Raw genomic sequence first — 17,761 nt, 5'->3', positions numbered from 1 at the left:
TCACAGGAGAGAGGGGGAGTGAACCCCAACCCACCCCCCTGCCTGCCCTGCAGCACAGGCAGGCCTTGGAGGCAGGAGCTGCCTGTGCCTGCAGCATCTGCTGGGAGCCTGGGAAGGGCTGGCCCTGCCAGATGTGTGAGCACAGCTGGGGTGAGGCCATGCCCACCTCTCTTAGCTCATATTTTAACCCCAAAGTTGGGCTGTTGGTCCCCCCCAAGCCTCTCTGCACATCCCTGGCATGGGGGTGGCTGCTTAGCACTCTGGCACCTTCTTGGATGGATCTGACTCTTTCATAGCTTCACTTTCTGCATCTTTCTCCACCCGAAAAGGGAGCAGGCTGGGCCCTGCTGGATCTCCCTGCCTGCTCCATCATCCCCCAAAGGCCTGGAGCAGCTGGGAATGGCTCTGGGCTGGCTGGAGAGTGACCAGCAGGGCTGGGGCTGAGGCTTCCTCCAGCCCAGGGCTTCCCCCATCCCTCCTGACAGCAGGGAATGGGCACAGGCAGGAGCCAAAGGTGCCTCTCCCACCCGGGAAGGGGGCACACAGGGCTGGGCAATGGCCCCGTGCTGGCAGCAGGGGACAGGCTGAGGGTGACATTGTTGGGCTGGTGGTGACAAGGATTCAGTGAGGGCTCAGCTCCCGAATTTCTGGTGCTGGGGAAACGCCTTGGCCTGAGCTGTGGTGGCTTTTGATGCCACGTTGTCACTGTGGGTCCCCAGAGCCCCCGAGCAGCCTGGGAAGCTCAGCACAGCAGCACAGCCCTGCCAGGAGCTGGGAAGGGGGGGCTGCAGCCCTGTGCCCCCCGGCGCTGGCTGTGGTGGGTGGGAGCCTCAGGAGGGGTTCCAGCACACCTGAATGGCTCTGCTTTTGTGCCTTGCACACTCTGGTGCCTCACCCTGTCCCCAGGGGAAGTGACAGGGACCCCAGGGAGTGGGAGGAACTGGATGGGCTTGCACACCGTGGAGAAGCTCCCTCTGAAGACATCAGCAGGGGAGGCACGAGGGAGATAAAAGCAGTTTCAGCTGCAATGTGATGTTGACATAAGAATCACAGGTAAAAAATGCCCCTGAACACAGCAGAGCTGGGAGTTACGGGACTTTTCACTGCTGGGGGAGGTAGGCTTGGGATTCATCTCCTGAGGGATCTCAGCCGAGCCCTGGGGTAGAATGAATACCTCCAGCCTCTGGCTTAACCTCACTGGGCTAGGGGGAGCCCAAAATTCCCCATCCCCAGCGCTGAGCCCGGCCCTGGGAGAGCCGGGGACAATCTGGGGGTCCTTCAGCCCTCCCAGCCCCACCTCCCCTCATCACTTGCTGGCACAGCCCCTGTCGGAGCTCAGCGAGGGAAACCTGCATTTCCTTTGCAATGAACAGCCGCAGCCCCGGGGCTGCCACCAGCCCAGGGTGAAGCAGACATCCCCCGGCACCGAGCCGGCCCGGCTGCTCCGGCCCCGGGCTCTGCCCCAGCCCGGCCTGTCTGAGATGCACAAATTCCTGGGAGAGCCTGCTGCCCCCGGCCGGGGGGCTCTGGGGGCACTCAGGCTGCTACCGCAGGGGCTGAGCTGCCCTAATTAGCTCTGCCATCATTAACCCGCCTTCCCTGCCACCAGCAGGCAGCTGGGGCAGCAGGGGTGGGCGTTCAGATCCGGTGTGAGCAGTGACTTTGGGAACCTCGGCGAGGGGGTGCTGGGCACGGGCCCCCCGCGCCCCCTTCACCAGGACAGGGACGGGGGGCACAGGTGGAGGCAGAGATGCCGTTCCTGCTGGATGGAGGGCCCAGACTGCACCCCCTCGGATGGAGCCCACGGTGGGAATGAGTCCCTGCCAGCCCTGGGTGGGGGACATGTCAGATGTCACCAGCAGAGCTGGATGCAGCCCCTGTGCCTGCTGGGGCTGTGAGGATGAGGATGGTCGGGGCCTCCGTGCTGCTCCCCCGGGCCAGCTCCTGCTAACAGGATGTGATGGGCGCGGGAAGCGCTGTCACTCGGCATCTCTTATCCGGGAGCAGGGACACGGAGCAGGGGGATGGCCCTGATGGCACTCGGGAACCTCCCCCTTCCCTGCCCCTCGGCAAACACCGTCCCACCCCCTCCCCAGCATCAAACAGCCGCACCTCGTACCACAAATTAATTTATTCCCCTACCAGAGTTGTAAACAAGAAGCAGCCCCCCACCCTGACCCACCGAGAGGTCCCCACCCAGAGGGGTCCCCATCCCAGGGGTCCCCTTCGCGAGGGGCCCTTCACATCCATCTCCCCAGAAATGTGCAACTCCGATCCCCGTGCAAAGAAAGGCTTTGGCAGGGGGAGCCCTGGGTGCCGTGAGGGGGGGTGGCAGCACACAGAGGACCCCAAAATTGTGGTTTTGGGGGTGCAGAGCCTCGGGCAGCCCCCCTCCTGAAGGCAGCGAGCACTAGAGGGCAGCAGGGCCCAGCGCCGGGTGCCGGGAGGGAGGCATGGAAATCAAATTAAATAATAATTCAAATACCAATAAATAAATAAATGGACGGCTGGGAGAAGGGGGGGAGGGGGTTGAGTCCCTCCTCCTCCGGCAACGAGTCTCTCCTCCCCTTCCCCAAATGTATAAAATATATTTTGACTATCTGAGGTAAATAACAAGGTTGTAAAAAAACCAAGAGGGGGTGAACGTTCCTGGCGTTTCCCCACCCTTAAAAAAATAAAGCATCATAAATAGTTTTAAAGAAAATATGAGGATCAGCCCCCTCTCTCTCACACATAAATATAGATTATATTATGGATAAAAAATACGTCTTTCTCTCTATTCAAAAAGTGGAAAAATAGAGGAAAAAAGGGGTTGTGCCCAAAAAGGACGAGGCTGGGAAGAGCTGCTTGTTTCCAAGAGCTCCTGCAACGTGCCTCTGGGAATGAAAGGGGGAATGAAAGCAAATCCCCCTCCTGCAGTGGTGAGTGAAAGGTGGGGGGATCAGACGTCACTGGGGGAGCGGGAGCGGAAGGGCAGCGTGGGGGAGCAGCAGCCGCAGCACACGGCCCACAGCACCTTCTGGATCTCCTGGTTCCGGAAGGCGTAGAGCACGGGGTTCAGCACGGAGTTGTAGGTGGCGGGGAGCAGGGTGGCGTAGGTGTAGAGGGCCGGGGAGCTGCAGTCCCCCAGCAGCCCGTAGACAGCGAAGGGCAGCCAGCAGGACGCCAGCGTGCCCAGGAGGACGGCCGGGGTGGCGATGCCCTTGCGCGTGGTGGCGTAGTGGGAGCTGGCCAAGAAGTGCCTCTGGACGGCGATCTGGTGGGCGTGCCGGCACACGATCCTACAGATCTGCACGTACAGCTGGAGCATCACCGCAAACACCGCCAGGAAGGAGGCGGAGAGGAGGACGAGGTGGCTCCTGGTCAGCGGCCTGACGACGCTGCAGGCGGAGGGCTCCTGCAGGCAGTTCCAGCCCAGCACGGGCAGCAGCCCGTGGCAGATGGAGGCTCCCCAGGTGAGGATCAGCATGATGTAAGTCCTGGTGACCGTCCTCTCCGAGTAGTAGGTCAGGGCGTTGTAGAGGGACAGGTAGCGGTCGATGGTGATGGCCAGCAGGCTGCAGACGCTGGCCGTGAAGGAGGTGACCAGCAGCCCCACGGTGAGCAGGCTGACCGCCTCCGACGGGGTGAAGTACACAAAGGCAAAGTGCAGGATCAGCCCCAAACCCGCCAGGAGGTCGGCGGTGGCCAAGCTGCCCATCAGGAGGAACATGGGGGCGCGGAAAGCCGGGGTGTAGAAGATGACCACCACCACCACGGCGTTCTCACAGGAGATGATGGTCCCCGAGATGCAGAGGGCAACGTCCCACGGGTTCAAGGCGAGGGGCTGCACCACAGACTCCAGATCCAAGGAGCTGCCACTGCCATTCCTGGCTGAGAACCAGCCTTGCTGGCCTTCGCTGGAGTTGGGGGGTCCTTTCTCCATCATGGTGGCAGAGGGTGACCTGCAAGAGCAGCCCCTCAGCAGCCGCTGTCCACGAGCTGCCCCCGGGCCACCCAGACAGGACAGCACAGCTTGCCCCCAAAACTCGTCCTCAGGAGGGTGGGCAGAGCAGTGGAGGTTGAGGGTGTGCTCGCTCTTTGCTCCGAGGGGATTTTTCTGTATGGTTTAGTTTTAAAATAAATAGGTGAATAAAGGGAACGGAACACACACAAACACACCCCACCCCTGCACCTGCCTGCCTTAGCTGCTGGGGGCTGGGCACCGCATGATTTTGATGGGTAAATCCAGGGGAGCAGGATGGCAGTGGAAAACACCCTCCCCCTCGAGGAGTTCGGGGCCAAAGTGAGGGGATCCCCAGCAGCAGGTAAAGGGGGCGGCCCTGCCCCCCGGTAAGCACCCCACCGGAGCAGACACCCTCCTGTCCCCAGCATGGCCTCCCTTCTTACCCTGGGGGTCTACCCCTCCCCGGGCGGGCAGCGCAGCCCCTGGACGGGCTTTGCGTTGGGGGGCACGGCCGCCCCTCGCCACCCTCCCCGCAGCGCGGCGCTCCGCCAGGGCGGGCTCCCCCCCGCCGGTGCCGCCGGTGCCGCCGGTGCCGGGCACTCACCTGCCGGGACGCGGGGCCCGGGCTGCGCGGGGCTGCCCGGCTGCCATGGGCGCCGCCGAGTTATAGTGACCGGGGGGCCGGGGGGGCCCGGCTCGGGGTGACTCACGGCCCCCGGCCCCGCCGTGACGTCAATGGCGCGCCGGAGCCAATCAGCGCCCGCGCGGGCAGCGCGGGAGCGCGCGCGCCGCATAGTAATCGCAGCTCATTCATAAAAACGCCCCCCCCCCACCCCGGGCCGGCCCCCGCCCGCCCGCCGCCCCCGAGGGACCCCCGAGCCCCCGAGGGACCCCCGAGCCCGGGTCACCGCCGAGCTGCGGGAGGGAACGGGGAGCGGGGCGGACTCGGCCCTGTCCCCGCAATGCGGAGGTTCGGGGGCTCCGCTGGAGGGGGCGGCCCGGAGCTGGGGGTGAGCGGTGCTCCAGGATGGGTCTTGTCCTGCCCCCGCACAGCCGGGGCTGCGCAGCGCCCTCCCCTCCCGCGGGGGATCCCCGCGGGACGTTCCCACGGCGGGCTGAATAATTCACGGCCCGGAGAAGCGGGAATGCCCGGCCGGGGGGGCTGCGGGAAGGGCTGCGGGGAGCTCTCCCCCCGGAGAGGAGGAGGAGGAGAGGAGGAAGGAGAGGGCTGCGCTCCTCCAGACTCTTCCCCCGCGCCGGTTCCTCGAAGGCCACGCGTTTCGCTGGCGATGTGTCCCCCCCGAGGAGAGAGGGGGCAGGGACCGGCCGCGGCCCCGGGAGGGGTCGGAGTGTCCCGGGCAGGGGGCGCGGACAGAGCGGGCAGGGAGTGCGGGGCGCCGGGCACAGGCCGGCTGCAGGCACACGGAGCGTGCAGGATGTGCACAGGGCGTGCAGGATGTGCAGGTGTGCAGTGTACACAGCGTGTACGAGTGTGTTACAGGGGTGTACAGGTGTGTTCACTCGTGTACAGGTGTGCATAGGTGTGTTCACTTGTGTACAGGTGTGTGCACGTGTGCACAGGTGTCTGCAGGTATGTACAGGTGTGTACAGGTGCGCACAGGGGTGCAGGCGGGCAGTCCGTGCAGCCCCGCTCTCCCACGGCCGATGGGTGGCTCGGTGGGTGTGTGGGTGTGATGGGGGGGACGCACCCCGTGAGAGACCCCCAGAGCCCCGGGCCGGGCCCGCCGGGGCGGGGCGGGGCGGGACCAGGCGGGGCCGCCCCCCTCCCCCGCCGCCGCCGGGGCCGCCTCCCGCGGGCGCGCATCTGCTCCGCTCCGCTCTCCCGGGAGATCCGCGGACACAACTCCCCTGGGACCCTGCCGAGCCGGGCCGAGCCGAGCCGGGCCGGGCCATGGCCCCGCCGGGTCCCGCGGCGCTGCGCTGCGCGCTGCTCTGCGCGCTGCTCTGCGCGCACGGACCCGCTCCCACCCGCGCAGGTACGGCCGGGGGGCGCGGGAGGGGAACCCGGGCCTTGGCGGCTTCGAGGCAGCTGAACTTTTTTGTGGGGGTTGGTTTTTTCCCAGGGGTTCTCTCGCCCCCACGGGACTCGGTCGCCCAGCCCTGGTTTGGAGGAGAGGGACCCCTGCTCCGCTGCCAGCCGTGCTCGGGGGGCTGCGACCCCCGAGGGCCAGGGGGGTGCGCTGGGCTGCAGGGTCCAAGCTCCTCCCCAAAAAGTGTGGGGATCTCGTGGTGGGGAGAGGGGAGCGGAGCCGTCTCCTCCTTCCCGAGGTGCCGCAACTCCGGGCATTAATTATGCAAACCCCAGGCTTCCTTCTGCTCCCCCTCTCCCATCCCCCGGCGGCTGCAGGGAGACCTTTCCACCCTGACTTATCCCAGGGGCCCCACGCGTGTTCCGGAGCGCCCCTGGGAGCGGGGCTGCCCTCGGCCGCCCCCCTCCCTCCCCACACCTGACGGCAGGAGCGGGAGTTGACAGCGTTGGGCTCGAACGTCTGTTCCTGCGCCTGCCGCGATAAAAATAAATTATAAACCTGCCTAAACCCTTGCGAACAAAGTCCTACTTTCCCATTGGCTCCCGGCAGGTCTCCAAATGCTGGAGGGGGGGCCAGCGGCGTGCCCACCTCCCCCTCCCGTAGCCATGGCAATGGGGCCGCAGCATCTCCGCTTCCTGCCTTGCGCCACCCGTTGCCCCCTTGGCTTTTCCTGGCAAAGAAGGGAAGGGGCTTTTCTACCAGCCGTGCACGGTTTTTGGGAACCCCCAAAAGCAGGGGGGCTACAGTGGCGGCTCCAAAGGGGAGCGCTGCCGGCAGGGTGCCCTGTGCCTGCTCCGTGCCCTGGGGAAGGCCAGCCCGCAGCAGCCTCCCCTGCCAGGAGGGTTTGCCCGCGGAGCCTGAAGCACGCCCAGCGTGGGGAGCGGCTCCCGGCTCTTTCCCGGGATGGGGAAACGCGGGACGCGGTGCGGGCAGGGCTCCTGCAGCCTCCCTGGCCAGCCAGGGCTGTAAATTAATGATGAGCGCGAGTGGGGGAAGAGCAGCTCCGCAAACACCCGGGTGACTCACCGCCTCACCGGGAGGGGATCGGGGTCCCGCGGGATGGCCTGGGCGGGCAGAGGGGGCACACTGCCAGGGTAACCCCCACCAGGCTGGTGCTGCTGCTCCATCTCGTTCCAGCCCCACCGAAGGATCCCAGATCCCCATGCCGGGGATGTTTCCTGCCTTTGGGTGATGGGGGAGCCCTGTGTGAGCTGGGGGGGCGCTGGCAGCTGTGGGTGTCCCCTCACTGGATGCTACCAGCACCCCAAGGGGACGGGTTTGGTGCTATGGGATGGGCCTTCATCCCTCCTGCTGCACCATCAGAACTGCCCCTCCCTGGGCTGGGGGTGCAGCCCCCTCCCCAGTGCCGCAGGGGTGGGCGCTGGCCCTGCCCTCAGGGCCTTTCCCTGGCTTTGGCAGGAGAGTGTGGCGAGCTGAGGTCCTGCGAGCTGTGCACAGGCAGCAGCCACTCCCACAACGGCACCGGCTGCGTCTGGGTGGGCTGCGGGACCCCCGAGGAGCCAGGTGAGGGGCTCGGCTGGGTGGGCACAGAGAGGGGCTCTCAGCAGCCCTCCCCAGCCCCTGTCAGCGCGCCGGGGCCGTGCCCGGGGGGTGTTGGCTCTCAGCACCCTTGGGTGCCCAGTCCCAGCTGCCTTCACCATCGAGGCCCATCTCAGCTGTTCCCAAAGGCCCTGCCCGGGGCTCTGCCCTGCCCGGAGCCCCCCTCCCAGACCCTCAGGGGGATGCCCACTCCAGGAACGAAACCTCCTCATCCCAACCCCTCAGGTGCCCCGGGCAGCCCTGGGCCTGGACAGCACTGGCCCAGGGATCCCTGGAAAACTCTGCTCCCTCTTCCCCCAGGAGCAGGGAGCTGCGTGCAGAGAGGCGCAGCAGCGCAGGGAACCTGTGCACTCTACAACAGCAGCGCCCTGTGCAGAGGTAACCCCAAGCCCAGACCCCCCCAGACCCTCTGACCCCCCCTTGGGACAGGGGTGCTGCTGCGGGGGCCAGGGCCATGGGGGTGAAATCCCACCACTGGGACAGGGACAGGTGGCAGGGGTGTGTGGCAATGTCCCCTGCCACCCCTTTTACCCCCTTCCCTCTTCCCCTGCCTTCTCCAGCACTGAAGTCCCACACAGAAGAGCCTCCACGATCCCATAGCAAGGAGCCAGTGACACACTCCACAAGTGAGTGGGTCTGGGGAGGGGTGGGGGCAGTGGGATGGGGGTCCTGGATGCCCCAGGGACTTGTCCCAGCAGGGCTCTTCCCTCTGGGAGGGATGAGCTGGGCTGACCTTGGTGTTGGGCCAATGGACGTCCCCACTGTCCCAGGTCACAGCCCCGACCCTGTCCCCTCTCTGCCCTGGGCAATGCAGGGCTCATGGCACCCATCAGCCCTCCAGGAACAGGCCCCGATTCCAGCCTTGCTGGGAATTGCTGCCAGCCCCAGCCTGGCTGGGAGTGGAGCGGGAGCCTCTTCCAGGAAGGGGGAACTGGAGAGCGCCGCGGGAAACCGGAGCCTGGAGCCTGCTGAATTATTGATCCTCTGGGATCTTCTTGCTGCTGGCTCCTTTCCTGCAGCTCCAGCTGCTCTGGGAAGGGGCTGAGCCCGTCCCAGCAGCCAGGGACTGGTGGGGACATCCCAGCCCCAAGCTGGGAGCTGCCATCCCTCCCTGAGCAGCCACTGGTTTCTTCAGGGCCCCAAATCCCCTCTCTCTGGTGTTCACATCTGTACTCGGGGGTGCCAGCAGCACCCACGGCTCCCCAAAGCTCCCGTTTTCCCTGGCACCAGGGACCACCACCACCAGTGCCCCGCTGACGGGCAGCCCCGAGTTCCACGCGCCCGGCTTCGACACGGCGAGCTTCATCGGGGGCATGGTGCTGGTGCTGTGCCTGCAGGCCGTGGCCTTCTTCCTCTTCAAGTTCATCAAGTCCAAGGACAGCACCTACCAAACGCTGTAAGGGCCCCCCCTGCTCCCCGGGACCCGGGAGGGAGGGGCACCGGGGCCAAGCCCATCCTACAGCCGGGGCTGTGTCACCCTGGGGAGTGTCCTGTGTCCCCACCGTCCTGTGTCCCCACCGTCCTGTGTCCCCACCGTCCTGTGTCCCGTGGCTCTTTGTGCCAGTCTGTCCCCGGGCTGCAGGGGATGATTTGGGAGATGGAGGGGTTCATGTCCCCCTGCCTGTCTCCTTGTCCAGTGTCCTGCCTCCTCTGTCTGTCTGTCTGGGTCCTGGCTCTGAGCCCCCGGGGGGCAGGAGGGTCCCAGATGTGTCCCTGGGAGCTGCCAGGTGTGCTCGGTGCTGTCCCCTCATCCCAGGATCGCTGTGCCTGACGTGGGGCCGTGCCCCCTCTCTCTTTCCTTCCACGCTGCCAGAGAGGACAACCAGTAGGTGCTGGGTGCCGGGCAGAGGGGAGGGGGTGTCCCCCCACCCCCAGAGCTTCACCCTTGCCTCGCACCTCCCCGGGCGGGGGGGGGCCGGGGCCCTCCCTCCTGCTCTGCATGACGGGTGTTTCCCAACTGGTTTTGCTGTTTCCTGTCAGTTGTCAGGGAGGGAAAGGAAGGGGGTGCCCCCTCTCCCCTTCCTGGCATGGAGCCCCTCGGGGGGGCAGCCCCATACAGCCCCTTCTGCCACCTGAGTGAGGTGTCCCCAGTGCCCCCAGCCTCGCCCTGAGCCTCCCTGACAGCACGGGAACCGCAGCGCTCCCAGTTCTGCCCCAGTTTGGCCCCAGTTGCCCCAGTTTGGCCCCAGTTCGGCCCCAGCAGCCCCCTTCCCACTCTCGGACCCCCTGCCCCACTGCCTCCCCACAGCCTCGAGGCTCATGGGGCCGGGGGTCCCCTCTTCCCCTCGTGGGCTCCCGGGTGCTTTTCCCTGCAGCGTTTTGGCCGGAGCCCCCGACCATGCCCGGATCCCCCCGTGCCCGCCAGAGGAGCGGAGCCAGGGCCCTGCTGTGTGCTTTTGCTGTGCCTCTGTGTGCTCTGGGGGGTCCCTCGCCCCCACCCTCTTTCTGTGTGCTGTTTTGGGGAGGGGGCTGCGTGTCGTGTGCTGTGGGGTGACACTTGTAGCTCGGGCTGCCCCCATTAAACTCTGCCAGGTGGTGTCTGTGTTGTGTCCGGGGGTTGCTGTGGCTGGGGGGCTGCAGGGGACCCCCCCTCCCTCCAGTGCAGTCCAACCCTCCCCCATGGTGTGGGTGGGCACTGGGACACCCCCAGCCCCTCTCCCCGGGGGCTGTGAGGGGCTGGGACCCCCAGGGTGAAGCCCCCAGGACCTTTCCTGCTACGTCCCCTCTCTGTCCAACGCACCAGGATCTGAGCTCCCTCCAGGCCGGGGGGTCGCTGTCCCCGTCCCCCCAGGAGAAGAGGCCACTGCTGGTGTCCCCCTGCCCACGGCCAGGGGGGCTGTACCCCTGCACAGCCCCCCCACCACGACTATGCAAAGCCAGGACCCCGGGGTGGGACAGGCACCCACCGCCCCCCAGCACGGTGCCTGGGGATGCTCCGGGGGTCTGGGCCCCCCCGGCTGCTCCAGGGGTGCAGCTGGACTGGGGGGCCCCTCCAGCCCTGAATCCCACCTTGGGCCCCCCACCCTGTGCTTGCCAGACGCCCAGGGGCCCCGGGCACCCAGGGATCAGAGGGCACGGCCATGGGTGGCACTGGGGGACCCTTTGCTGGCCCCAGCCCCTCACTGGGCAGAGCCTGAGCTGGAATGGGGGCACAGAAACCAATAAAGGATTTTCCTGTAATTTCTGGTGTCTGTGTCATTGTCACCCCGCAGCCCCAGCAGTGGGGCTGTCCTGGGAGATTCTGGCTGCAAAAACACCTTTGTGGATTTGGCTGTTCTCCCACAGGGAGGGATTGGTGGGTGGCCCCAAGCGACCCCAGTCCCCCCAGTGACTGGGAACCAGGGTGGGTGTCCCAGGGGGACAGGGCAGACCGGTGTGGGGTACCCCAGTAAGAAAAGGGACATCCAGGCAGAGCAGTGCCCCCCACCCACCCCCGGGGGCTGCAGGACGGGGCTGGAGGGCACAGCCCCACACCGGGAACAGCAGCTCCAGCCCCACAGCAGAGGGAGAATGCTGGCCGGTGCAATAAACAGCCCCCAGATGTGCCCACAGCAATAAAAAGCTGCCAGATGTGCCCTCCGGTGCCACTTCATTGCTGCTGGAAGGGGAGGGCACAGACCCCCGCCCAGGTCCCACAGTCCCGCTGGCACCAGCTGCTCCTGGGGGGCTACGCCCGGGGGACCAGGTTGGTCCGCAGGGGCAGCAGCGCCTCCACCCAGTGCCCGGGCTGCTGCAGCAGCTGCTGCCACACGCCCTGCTCCTCGGCCGTCGAGTCCATCCAGCCCACGGGCAGCCCGTAGCTGCTCCCTGCGGGGAGAGCATCCTGTCAGCCCCGGGGGCTGGGGACACACCGGGGGCTGGGGACACCAAGGGGGCTGGGGACACCCCGGGGGCTGGGGACACACCGGGGGCTGGGGACACCACGGGGGCTGGGGACACACCGGGGGCTGGGGACATCCTGGGAGCTGGGGACACACTGGGAGCTGGGGACATCACGGAGACTGGGGACACCCCGGGGGCTGGGGACACCCCAGGGGCTGGGGACACCACGGGGGCTGGGGACACCCGGGGGCTGGGGACACCCCGGAGCTGGGGACACCACGGGGGCTGGGGACACCGGGGGCTGGGGACACCCCTGGGGCTGGGGACACCCCCGGGGCTGGGGACACACCGGGGGCTGGGGACACCCCTGGGGCTGGGGACACCCCCGGGGCTGGGGACACCCCCGGGGCTGGGGCCCTGCTCTCACCGGTGCCCAGGCTGAGGCGGATGCCGCCCAGCTGGCGCTTGGAGAAGGCTTCGTGGTGCCAGAGGGTGAACTCGGCGCAGGCCTCGGCCAGGTCCCTGGCCTGGAAGCCGTCGTACACCATGGTGTGGTTGAAGAGGGGGTTCAGGCTCCGCTTCACCACCCGCGTCTTCTGCCGGCTGGCCTTGCTGTCATCCGGCAGCACGTAGCTGGGGTGGCACCGGGGTCAGGGGGACACCCCAGCGGCCCCTCGGGTGCCCCCAGGTGTCACCCCTGCCCTTACCACTGCACGAAGGCGTCCACGGTGCCGCTCTGCAGCGGGATGAGGCTCTGAGCGTCCTTCACCCAGATGTGCAGCTCGCCCGTGGGTGGCATCCCCGCTCCTGCGGGCCAGAGGGGTCAGGGGCACCCTGCCATGCCTGCCCCCCCGCTGCCCTCGGGCCCCTCTCACCTTCTGAGCCAGCAGGGATGAACTTGAGCGCCAGGTTGAGGCTGCCACGGCTGGCCAGGCCGTCCGAGGGGATGGGCATCTGAGGAGCAGGGCAGGTTACGAGGGCACTGCACCCACAGGGGGCTGGGGAGGTGGGGAGCTCACCCGTGGCTGGAGACTGAACCACTCGGGCCGTGTGTTGGCCCAGTCCCAGGTGCCCAGTGCCACCTCCACCTCCCCCAGGAAGAGGTTCCTGCCCAGGCTGTCGTGGTGCCACACGGAGAGGTTCAGGGTCCGGCCCTGCAGGTCCCTCTTCTCCAGCTTGTACTGGTGGGGAGGGGACACAGGGTGAGATCACCCATCCCCACCACGGGGACCCTCCAAACCCACCCTAAAGGAGGGCCAGAAACCTTGAGGGTCTCGTTGAAGACGGGATCCAAGCTCCTCTTCCTCACCGCGGTCTTGCGCTTGCTGCGGTTGGACTTGTCGGGCAGCAGGTAGGTCTTGATGTACCTGGGGCCAAGAAACGAGCTGGGGGCAGCGGGGCCAGGGGGGCATCCCTGGGCAGCGCCGGGGGCTGGGGCACTCACGGGTCCGAGCGCTGCTTCTTGGCCTCGGCCAGCTGGCGGCAGCGCAGGACGTGCACCTGCAGCTCCTTCTCGGCCGCCTGGTAGCGCAGGGAGAATTGCACGCAGCCCCGCACGGCCACCCGGCCCAGCTCGCCCTCGCTGTACAGGCTCATCAGGCTCCCGCTCAGCTGGGGCAAACAGGCAGGGGCAATGAGGAGCTGCCCCCCGCCCACCCTGCCCCAGCCCCAAACCCATCCCAGCCCAACCCATCCCAGCCCATTCCCATCCAACCCAGCCCATCCCTCCCATCCCCACCCATCCCAGCCCCAAACCCATCCCAGCCCCAGCCCCATCCCATCCCCAACCCCATCCCAGCCCCGATCCCATCCCCAGCCCCACCCCAGCCCCATCCCATCCCCAACCCCATCCCAGCCCCATCCCATCCCCAGTCCCATCCCATCCCCATTCCCATCCCCAACCCCATCCCATCCCAGTCCCAGCCCCAATCCCAGTCCCCTACTGTGGAGGAGCTGAGGCTGGACACGGAGGAGCTGGTGCTCAGCAGGCTCGGGGGGGTGTGGCCGTTCTGTGGGGACAGTGGGTCGGGGGGGGTCTGATCCGTCTGGGGGGTCTCTGGTCTCTGGAAATGAAAAGAGGGCTCAGCACCCCCCTAGGGCCCCCAGACCCACTGAGGACAGCAGCTCCATACAGCCCCACCAACCCCCAGCCCCATCCCACCTGCCCAGGGCTGTGGCTGCCGTGTGCCGAGTCCGGCTCCTCCTCCTCCTCCTCCTCCTCCTCATCCTCCGTGCTGCTTGAGCCAAGGGTGTGACCTCCCGTGTCACCTGCAAGGACAAGGGGTGGGTGGGGGTCCAAGCCAGCAGAGGGGGCAGCAGGGGGATCCCTTGAAGGGCCGCAGGGGGGGCAGGAGGAGGCTGGTGAGCAGTGATGGGGGGCTCCAGCCCCCAGCCCCGACCCCATCCCACTCACCTGGGGGGGGCTGGGCCGGGCTCTCCTGCTCCCTCGGGGGGGTGTCACCCTGCAGCATGGGCTGTGACCTCGGGGTTCCCTCCACAGCTGGGCCAGGGGGGCTGGGCTGTAAGGGAAAGGGTCAGAAAGGGACCCCGGCACCCCCTCCTCTCCCAGCTGCTCCCCCAGCCCAGCCCTCCCTCCCTGGGGACAGCAGGAGGGATGAGCCAAGGGACACCCCATGGGACATTTTGTGGGACATTTCCCACCACTCCAAGTGCAGCACAATCCTGGGATGGCCCCGGGGGTGCTGCAGGGTGAACCCCACCCATCACCTGGGTTCAGGTGCTGCTCCACCCCCAGCAGGGACCCACCTGGGGCTCAGTGGCCTCCTGCACCTCCTCGGGGGGGGAACTGCGGGAAGAGACCACCGTTAGTTTGGCCTAGATGGTGGACAGCCAAACACCAGGACAGTGGGAGACACTGGGATAAGGGACAGATGGACAGATGGACACTGGGATGATGGACAGACAGATGCTGGGATGGTGGGAGACAGTGGGGGACAGATGGTGGAAGGCCAGGCCCTGGAATGATGGACAGAGGGACAGACACCAGCCCTGCACCATCCCTCCACAGGAGCTTGTGCCACCCCCAGGGGGGACCAGTGAGATGCCACCAGCCCCGGGGCACCTGCGGGGTGACACCCTTCATTCCTGCCTTCCTCACCTCTTGCCCGTCTCCAAGGCACCATCCTCATCCTCCCTCTCCTCTGCCAGTGGCTCATCAATGGCGTCCAGGCTGGGGCGGCGCTCCAGCTCCCCCGTCCCTGGGGACAGCGGGGAGCTCAGCGGGCCGAGCCCTGTCCCCCCGTCCCTGGGGACAGCGGGGAGCTCAGCAGGCCGAGCCCTGTCCCCCCCGTCCCTGGGGACAGCGGGGAGCTCAGCAGGCCGAGCCCCGGCCGCCCGGTCCCGGTGCCCCCAGCGCCCCTCGCCTACCCCGGGGCCGCCTCCTGCGGCGGATGGAGGCTCGGACCAGGTCGGAGCCCAGCTGGTGCGGGTGGCGCTGGGCGCGGGCGTCGCAGAACCAGTCCCCGGTGAGGCTCCGCAGCCGCGCCGGGTCCGACACCGACTTGCGGAGCTTGCTGGTGGGCGGGAGGGGACATTGGGACCCCCAGCTGGCACTGCCATCGGCCCCTGTGGCACTGCCCCAGAGCCCCCCCAGTCGATGGAGCCGCCCCAGCAGGGCCTGGGGGACCCTCGGTGCCGGTGTGACAAACCCTGGCTGAGCTCAGGGGGTGACCCCATCCCCGGGTGGGCAGGGGACCCTCGGCCTGGCTGCTCGGTGCCCAGGGGGGACCCCTGGTGACTGCTGCTGGTGGCCCCACGCTGTCCCCAAGGGTGACACCGACAGGGACCCCCAGCCCACCTGATGCGGCCCTCCTCCCGCCGGCGGAGCTGCCAGTCCCGCTGCAGCACCCGGGCGATGCAGCTCCGCTCCTCCTCCGTCAGGAAGCTCAGGTCCAGCAGCTCGGGCTGCAGCGCCATGCGGGGCGGCGGGGACAGCCCGGGGACAGCCCGCGGGGCTGGCCCGGCCGGGGACACGGGCTGCTCAGCGTGCCGGGCGTGCACCAGCGATGCCAACATCTGGAGAGGCACCCGGGGGCCGCTGGGGGGGATCCCCCCCGCTCATCCCGCTGGAAGGACAAGCGGGGCGAGCTCAGCCCGCACCCCCGCACACACCCCCGGCCACGAACGAGGAGCGGGCCGGTGCCGAGGGTGCCCCGAGAAGGGCGCGAGCAGCCCGGAGACACCGGGCTCGGGGACACCGGGCCGGTGCCGAGGGTGCCCCGAGAAGGGCGCGGGCAGCCCGGGGACACCGCGCCGCTCCTCCCGCTGCCGGCTCCGTGCCAGGCCAGCCCTGCCCGCGGCCGCTGTTTGCCCAGCGTGTTTGCTCAGGGCTGGCTCTGCCCCTGCCGCTTTCCCAGGGATTCACCGGCTGCCAGGGCGCACGGACAGATGGCAGAAGGGGCTTGGCTGCCCCCACCATGGGCTGAGCCCGAACCAGGCTGAGACCCTGCTCAGCCCACCGCATCTCCCAGAGGGGTCTTGCCCCATGCCCGGCGCTGCCTCACCGCGCCTCATCCTGTCCCCGGTCTTGGGAAAACGCTGCCTGGTGCCACCGAGGGCAGGAAATTGCAGCAGCCGTGGGGCAGGACCAGCCCGAACACCCCGGGCACCTCCCAGGTTCCTGAGCACCCACAGAGCCAAGACTTGTGGTGTCCCACCTCCGCCAGCGGCTCTGTCCCCAGCCCCAGAGCTGACTGTGACCCCGCCCCACAGATGGCCCTGTCCCAGCCTGTCCCCAGCCCCTCCGAGGGTCCTTTCCCTGCCCCACAGGTGCCCCTGGGGTGTCAGACAGCCCCCAGGGCTCGGGACCCAGCCCAGGACCTGAGCACAGTGGATGCCAACCCCGCCACAGCAAACCAGCACCAGGGACCCCCCCCCAGCACAGGGAACCCCAACACCCCCTGCCCCCCTCCGGGCGACCTGGGACACCCATCAGCCCCCCGCCCCGACATCGGCCTGGGAGGGGTCTGGGGGGGCACGAACCGGCTCTCCCCGGGGCTGGGCTGATGCTGCCGCTGTCTCCCCGCCGCAGCCGCTCGTATCCTGTTTACTGCGGGCACACGGGGGGGGTCCCCCCACCCCGGAACAGAGCCACCACCTAAAAATGTCACCTCAGTCTGAGCCGGGCGCTGCTGCGGTGCCCCGCTCCCGCGGGGTCCCCAAAGCCGAGCCGTGCAGGAGCAGCAGAGCCCCGCCGGTGCGCAGGGGGGTGCTGGGCACCCGCCCCCCACCCCGCATGGGGCACCAGTCAAACCAGTTAAACCTCCCCAGCCAGCCGCAGCTGGGGGTTGCACGCCCCCCTTTTTTCCTTGCAGGCAGCCCGACAAGATGGAGGGGGGGCTCCAGACGGCGTGAAACACCCCCAGGCCCCCTCCCCAAAGCGCACCCACGGCCAGCCCCTCCCGGGTGAGCCCCCAGCCCCCAGGCAGGTCCCAGTCGCCTGAAGCACAGCCCAGGGCTGCCCGGACCCCCTCGCCTCCTCCCGGCACCAGGGACCCATCGCGGGGGCCTCGGACCCGGGCCAGAGCCAGGTCTCTGTCACAGCGTGGGGACAAGGAAAGTGACCCCTCTGAGGCGGAGCCCCCAGCCCACGCTCCCCACCGGGGGCACAGGGAGGTGGGTGCGCAGCCCCCGAGCGCGGCCGGAGGAGCGGGGCCAGCCCCCCCGGCCCCGGCTCAGCCCCACGCCCCCTCTTACCTGCCCAGGTGGGGGGTCTCCGTGGCTCGGCGCCCCCCAGCACCCCTCGGGGACCCCGGTGGGTGCGCGGTGCCCCCGGCCCCGGCCGGGTGCTGTGCCCGGGGTGACTCAACCGCAGCCCTGCGAGCGCCTCCGCGCCCGGCGGCACGAAAGCAGGGACTGGAGCCAGCAGCACCCGCCGGACGGGACTGAACTGGGCTGAACTGGGCTGAACTGGGAGGCGTCAGCGCCTGGGAAGGGGTGGCGCAGTGGGGATGCGCCCCGGGACGGGGGGACCCCAAGCCTGGTGGAGACTCCAAGGGTGTGGAAAAGGGGATGGGGAGGGGGGAGATGTCCCACCCCGGTGTCACACGGGGGGCTGGGGGCAGGATGTGCCTCTGGGGCTCCTGGGAGAGCGCCCTGGAGGAACTGGGGGGACTGGTCTGTGCTGGGCATGGGGCAGCAGTACACCCGCCCCCCTGCAGCACCCTGAAGCCCCCACCCCAAAAGCCCAGTGTGGAGCCCCAGGTCCCTGGGGCTTTGTAGGACCCCATCCCTCAGGGTGTCCTCGGCTCCACGGCCCCCATCCCATAATGCATTCCCAGCCCACGGGACGGTCCCAGCCCCCTCCTCAAACCGTGGTTCCCCCCATCCCCTCCCACCGCACGGCTCCCCCAGCCCCACATTC

At 68.1% G+C, this 17,761-nt stretch overlaps 3 protein-coding genes across 7 annotated transcripts; 1 reads left to right on the top strand and 2 right to left on the bottom strand.

Moving 5' to 3' along the window:
* Positions 1-2,116: 2,116 nt before the first annotated feature.
* On the bottom strand, positions 2,117-4,642 carry GPR3 (G protein-coupled receptor 3). The gene is made up of 2 exons (XM_030232571.2): positions 4,551-4,642; positions 2,117-4,099 (listed from the first exon to the last, which is right to left on the bottom strand). The coding sequence occupies exon 2, from the start codon at positions 3,926-3,928 to the stop codon at positions 2,942-2,944; it is 987 nt and encodes a 328-aa protein (XP_030088431.2). The 5' UTR covers positions 3,929-4,099; positions 4,551-4,642; the 3' UTR covers positions 2,117-2,941.
* A 1,132-nt stretch (positions 4,643-5,774) lies between these two features.
* On the top strand, positions 5,775-10,987 carry CD164L2 (CD164 molecule like 2). 4 transcript variants are annotated; one of them, XM_050983215.1, is made up of 6 exons: positions 5,775-5,943; positions 7,417-7,521; positions 7,858-7,935; positions 8,118-8,183; positions 8,788-8,953; positions 9,195-10,294. In XM_050983215.1, the coding sequence occupies exons 1-6, from the start codon at positions 5,859-5,861 to the stop codon at positions 9,631-9,633; spliced, it is 939 nt and encodes a 312-aa protein (XP_050839172.1). In that variant the 5' UTR covers positions 5,775-5,858; the 3' UTR covers positions 9,634-10,294. The 4 variants fall into 4 exon arrangements, with proteins under 4 accessions (XP_050839172.1, XP_050839174.1, XP_050839175.1 ...); XM_050983217.1 differs by having other exon boundaries at positions 6,031-7,521; XM_050983218.1 differs by lacking the exon at positions 9,195-10,294 and adding an exon at positions 10,301-10,987 and having other exon boundaries at positions 5,806-5,943.
* Positions 10,988-11,129: 142 nt separating this feature from the next.
* Positions 11,130-17,262, bottom strand: SYTL1 (synaptotagmin like 1). Of its 2 annotated transcripts, XM_050983213.1 has the most exons (16): positions 17,095-17,262; positions 16,381-16,495; positions 15,197-15,464; positions 14,767-14,912; positions 14,498-14,597; positions 14,146-14,185; positions 13,793-13,898; positions 13,541-13,647; positions 13,323-13,442; positions 12,824-12,990; positions 12,644-12,746; positions 12,399-12,560; positions 12,255-12,333; positions 12,087-12,186; positions 11,807-12,012; positions 11,130-11,364 (listed from the first exon to the last, which is right to left on the bottom strand). In XM_050983213.1, exons 3-16 carry the CDS (start codon positions 15,412-15,414, stop codon positions 11,225-11,227), a joined length of 1,794 nt encoding a protein of 597 aa, XP_050839170.1. In that variant the 5' UTR covers positions 15,415-15,464; positions 16,381-16,495; positions 17,095-17,262; the 3' UTR covers positions 11,130-11,224. The 2 variants fall into 2 exon arrangements, with proteins under 2 accessions (XP_050839170.1, XP_050839171.1); XM_050983214.1 differs by lacking the exon at positions 17,095-17,262 and having other exon boundaries at positions 16,381-16,605.
* Positions 17,263-17,761: the final 499 nt, after the last annotated feature.

Source organism: Serinus canaria, chromosome 23 (genome assembly GCF_022539315.1).
Source record: "Serinus canaria isolate serCan28SL12 chromosome 23, serCan2020, whole genome shotgun sequence".
Taxonomy (NCBI): Eukaryota; Metazoa; Chordata; class Aves; order Passeriformes; family Fringillidae; genus Serinus; species Serinus canaria.
This window is presented reverse-complemented; position numbering and strand designations above follow the sequence as displayed.

Bases quoted from the DNA above. Each gene is read 5' to 3' on its own strand.
- SYTL1 (XM_050983213.1), bottom strand. From the start codon at position 15,414: ATGTTGGCATCGCTGGTGCACGCCCGGCACGCTGAGCAGCCCGTGTCC. The intron at 12,334-12,398 runs GTGAGCTCCCCA...CCTGCTCCTCAG, and splicing joins GGTTCAGTCTCCAGCCACGG to ATGCCCATCCCCTCGGACGG. The intron at 11,365-11,806 runs GTGAGAGCAGGG...CTCTCCCCGCAG, and splicing joins CCGCCTCAGCCTGGGCACCG to GGAGCAGCTACGGGCTGCCC.
- CD164L2 (XM_050983217.1), top strand. From the start codon at position 7,248: ATGCTACCAGCACCCCAAGGGGACGGGTTTGGTGCTATGGGATGGGCC. The intron at 7,522-7,857 runs GTGAGGGGCTCG...CTCTTCCCCCAG, and splicing joins CGGGACCCCCGAGGAGCCAG to GAGCAGGGAGCTGCGTGCAG. The intron at 8,954-9,194 runs GTAAGGGCCCCC...CTCCTTGTCCAG, and splicing joins GACAGCACCTACCAAACGCT to TGTCCTGCCTCCTCTGTCTG.
- GPR3 (XM_030232571.2), bottom strand. From the start codon at position 3,928: ATGATGGAGAAAGGACCCCCCAACTCCAGCGAAGGCCAGCAAGGCTGG.